Source organism: Belonocnema kinseyi, chromosome 5, assembly GCF_010883055.1.
Source record: "Belonocnema kinseyi isolate 2016_QV_RU_SX_M_011 chromosome 5, B_treatae_v1, whole genome shotgun sequence".
Classification (NCBI taxonomy): Eukaryota; Metazoa; Arthropoda; class Insecta; order Hymenoptera; family Cynipidae; genus Belonocnema; species Belonocnema kinseyi.
Genome location: NC_046661.1, coordinates 87302365 through 87307233, shown reverse-complemented (window position 1 = coordinate 87307233; position 4869 = coordinate 87302365). Strand labels below are relative to the sequence as shown.

At 24.5% G+C, this 4869-nt stretch overlaps 1 protein-coding gene across 1 annotated transcript in view; it reads right to left on the bottom strand.

The window, feature by feature from the left end:
* The window catches only part of LOC117172809 (WD repeat domain phosphoinositide-interacting protein 4-like), a 35107-nt gene extending 31630 nt beyond the window's left edge, over positions 1–3477 (bottom strand). Inside the window, exon 1 of the mRNA XM_033361048.1 lies at positions 2978–3477. Coding sequence (XP_033216939.1) covers positions 2978–3026 — 49 coding nt within the window. The 5' untranslated portion in view covers positions 3027–3477. The remainder of the gene's footprint in view (positions 1–2977) is intronic.
* Positions 3478–4869: the final 1392 nt, after the last annotated feature.

Below are 4869 nucleotides of genomic sequence, written 5' to 3'. Positions count from 1 at the left end.
AAGATTGTAAAAAATATATAGATGTAAACGGAAAGATTGTAAGGAATGGAAGTCATGTAAACCCTTAGGGGACACATTATGAATAAAGAAGAAGAAGAAAAAGTTTAACTTGAATTATGAAGCAAAAATACAAATTTTCTACAAAGCAATTAAATTATGAACCCGAAGATGTGATTTTTCAATATAAAGTTATTTTTAAACTAAACAGTTATGTCAAATTTTCGACAAAAAAGTTGACTTTTCAACAAAGTTATTGTATTTTTAACGAAATAATTCAACTTTTAACCAAATAGTAGATTTTTTAATCAAAATAGATTAATTTTATATGAGAAAGAATTAACTTTCAACGAAAAAAGATTTTTTGGTTAATAAATAAAAAAATGTCAACCAAATTGTTGAATTTTCAAGCCAAAAAGACGAATTTTCTACAAATAAATTGAATTTTGAACTCAAAATGATAAATTTTCAACATAAAATTTCATTTTGATCCAAATATTTGAACTTTTTACCAAAATAATTGAATTTTCTAGTTAAAAGGACGAATTTTCAAGAAAAAAGTTTAATTTTCAGCCCAAAATTATGAATTTTCAACGTGAAAGTTCATTTTTAACCGAATACTTAAATTTTCTATTCAAAATGACTAATTTTTAAGAAAAAAGTTAAATTTTTATCCAAAAAAGATTTTTCAGTACTGAAACAAAAGGTCCTTCAATGAAGAAAGATTTTTCGGTCAAGAAAGAAAAAAAAATACTTTAACCAAAAAGACCAATTTTCTACAAATAAATTGTATTTTGAACCCAAAATTATGAATTTTCAACAAGAAAGTTATTTTTAAACAAAATAGTTGTATTTTATAGTATAATAATTCAATTTTGAATGAAAGAAAAACGAATCAAAAAGAAAAAAGATTAATTCACAACCTGAAAAGATGAATTTTCAAAAAAGTAGTCAAATTTTCGACAAAAAAGTTGACTTTTCAACAAAGTAGTTATATTTTTAGCGAAATAATTCAACTTTTAACCAAACAGTAGATTTTTAAATCAAAATAGATCAATTTATACTAAAAAGAATTAACTTTCAACGGAAAAAGATTTTTCAGTTGATACATAAATAATTAGCAAACAAATTGTTAAATTTTCAAGCCAAAAAGACGAATTTTCTACAAATAAATTGAATTTTCTAGTTAAAACGAGGAATTTTCAAGAAAAAAGTTCAATTTTCAACACAAAATTATAAAATTTCTACATGAAAGTTAATTTTTTATTTAAAATGACGAATTTTAAAGAAAAAAGTTAAATATTCAACCAAAAAAGAATTTTTAGTACTGAAACAAAAGACTTTTCGGGCAAGAAAGCAAAAAAGATTTCAACCGAATTTGTTAATTTTCAAGACAAAAAGAACAATTTTCTACAAAGCAATTGAATTGTGAACCCAAAATTATGAATTTTCAACACGAAAGTCATTTTTAAACAAAATAGTTGTATTTTATAAAATTATTTTGAATGAAAAAAAAAACGAATAAAAAAGAAAAAAGTTGAATTCACAACCTGAAAAGATGACTTTTCAACAAAATAATTGTATTTTTAACAAAATAATTAAACTTTTAACAAAATAGTAGATTCTTTATCAAACTAGATAAATTTTATATTAAAAAGAATTAAGTTTCAACGAAAAAAGATTATTTAGTTAATAAATAAAATGTTTTTAACCAAATTATTGAATTTTCAAGCCAAAAAGACGAATATTCTACAAATAAATGGAATTTTGAAACTAAAATTATAAATTTTCAACATGAAAATTAATTTTTATCCATATATTTAAATTTTCTATTTAAAATGAAGAATTTTTAAGAAAAAAGTTAAATTTTCAACCAAAAAAGATTTTTCAGTACTGAAACAAAAGATCTTTCAACGAACTAAGATTTTTCGGTCAAGAAAGAAAAAAATACTTCAACCAAATTTTGTAATTTTCAAGCCAAAAAGACCAAATTTTCGACAAATAAATTGAATTTTCTAGTTAAAACGAGGAATTCTCAAGAAAAAAGTTTAATTATAAAATTTCTACATGAAAGTTAATTTTCTATTTAAAATGCCGAATTTTAAAGAAAAAAGTTAAATTTTCAACCAAAAGATTTTTCAGCCTTGAAGAAAAAAAAAAATTCAATCACTCGATTTTTCAACTAATATATATAATGTTTCAATAAAAAAAAATAATCATAAAATTTTCGGTTTAAAAAATGTGTTTAACAAAAAGAAATTTTCAAATAAAAGATTACTTTTTAACAGACGAGATTCTATATGAATTTTCCCCCAAATAGTAGAATTTTCTACTCGTAAATTATACATTTTTCAACAAAAAATAATGATTAAATTTTAAGATGAAAAAATTATTTTTCAACTAAAAAATTTTTCGACACTAATGTTTTTTCAGCGAAGTTTCAATCAAGAAATACGAATTTTCAACCAAATATATGAATTTTCCACCAAAAAGATTAATATTCTACAACAACAAAAAAATGGACTTTGCACTGATATCAATATTATTGCTAAGAAAAATCTGCTAAATTTAATCTCTTATTTTTAGGGTTGTTTTTCATTCAATTAATATAAATTTTTAATTATTCTATTTAGCGAAAAATTTTAATATTCTATATTTTAAAAGTAAAACAACTACATCCGGTTGAAGCGCGGAACACTAATAAAAAAAAAACAGTTATTGAACAATGCAATGACAAACTAAAACCTCACATATTTGATAACCTAAAAAAATAAGAAAAGCTTTACTTTATCAAATTTATCAGTAAAAAAATTCTTTCTCGCTATAAATGTTTATCTACAAATGCAAAATCGATAATAAAAGACTATTCTTGAATTAGAACCCCATAATCGATATCTATTTATAGATCGAAAGAGGTTATATTTACTTTTCTGAAAGACGAATATAAAGAACTAAAAGTTTTTAATTATTTGCCACCTACCTTGATCTTGATTAAAACGTAAACTAAGAATCCCTCTTCCACCTGACATCTTATCGTTTTTATCATTAGTCTTCCGATAAAAATATCAGAACAATTGTTTCAAAATAGAAATTAAAATAAACACTGCACTGACAGCCACTAACCGCGCAGTGACTGCACTTGAACGCCAACTGATTCAATTAAATCCATTTCGAAAACGTTTATTACGCGTCCTGCTCAATCAAAACAAAAACAACTTTTAGGTTAGCATTCAGGTCAAATCAGCTGATCGATTCCCACTTTGCAAAATACACTTTTTTGACGTTTTTGCATTCTTTCAGACTGTTTTCATCCTTTGTTTGCGTACTGCGCAATTCGGTATTTAACAAGTTTACCATAATTTTTCTTGTTTACCATTCTCAATCAGAGAGTTAAATTAATTTAATTTGAAAAAGACGATCCTTAGCTGCAAATTAGACATTTTTATCTCTTTTGTTTATTTAAATTTTCATATAATTACGAATAAATTTTGAAATGAAAATGAGCAAATCCAAATCGTGCGCGCTTTTATCGTAGCCATGTTTAGAGTTCTGAGCCGGTTATATTACTTTGAGAACGGTAACGAGTATGAGAATATTACGGAGAATATAACCGAGAAATAAATTCTCTGAGAATTTATGAGATTTTCGCTAACTTTTCGGTTGAAAATTCAACTCTTTTTTTTTTTTAAGTTTCCCAGTGGGCAAAACATTTCGCGACGTCTTTACGACATCGTTACGTCATCTTTACGACAACTTTACGGCATCCTATGTCCATGTCGTTAAAGTGTCTTTACGATATCGTAAATAAGTCGTATGATCTGACGGGGTCTTTACGATATCGCAAAGACACCGAAACGGCATAGACATAGGATGTCGTCAACATGTCGTAAAGATGTCGTAAAGACGTCCCCAAATTTTGTGCCCACTGAGTTGTCTTTTTTATTTTAAAGTTTACCTGCTTTAGCAGAAATTAAATCTTTTTTTTTTAATAAAAATGCAACTGATTAAAAATTGAGCTATTATACTATTTTCTTAAAAACTTAACTATTTCGTGGAAGATTTTCTTTTTGTTTAAAATTTGTATTTTGGTGATGAAAAATGAACTGAAATATTTTCTGGATGAAAGTTCCACTTATAAAAAAAAAATTTGTTTTTTATTACAAATTCATATGTTTTAGAACAAAATTGATCTTTCTTGGATAAAAATGCAACTATTTGGTAGAGAATTGAACTATTTTGTTAAAAATTCATCCTTTTTGGTTGAAAAAAATTCGTCTTTTTGGATTGACAATTCTATTTTTTTCGTAGATACTTATATTTCTTTACCAAAATTCAATTTTTGATGTTACTGAGTTAACTGGAATCTTTTTTGGACGAAAACTCAACTTTTTTATAATAAAAACTATTTCTGCTTTAAGAAAAATTTCATATTTTTTATAAAAATGAAACTATTGGCTAGAGAATTCAACCATTTTTTTAGAAAATCATCCTTTTTGGTAAAAAATTCGTCTTTTGGGATTGAAAATTCAATTTCTTTGGTAAAAAATTATTTCTTGTAAAAAAATCCATAGTTTGATAGTGAAAACTCGACTAAAATCTTTTTTAACCGAAAATTCAACTATTATTTTGAAAATTTATCTTTTTGATATTGAAGGCTTGTGTCTGGTTGAAAATTTAACTGTTTAGTGGAAAATACTTCTTTTTTTCTTGTTTAGAATTAATTTTTTTAACCGAAAATGGAACTTTTCAATTTTTTAAGATTGATATTTTTTAGTTAAAAATTCGCGTTTTTTTTGGAACAATATTATTTTTTAGTTTGAAATTTCCTTTTTTTGTGCAAAAATGCATCAGTTTCGTGGAAAAATAATTTTG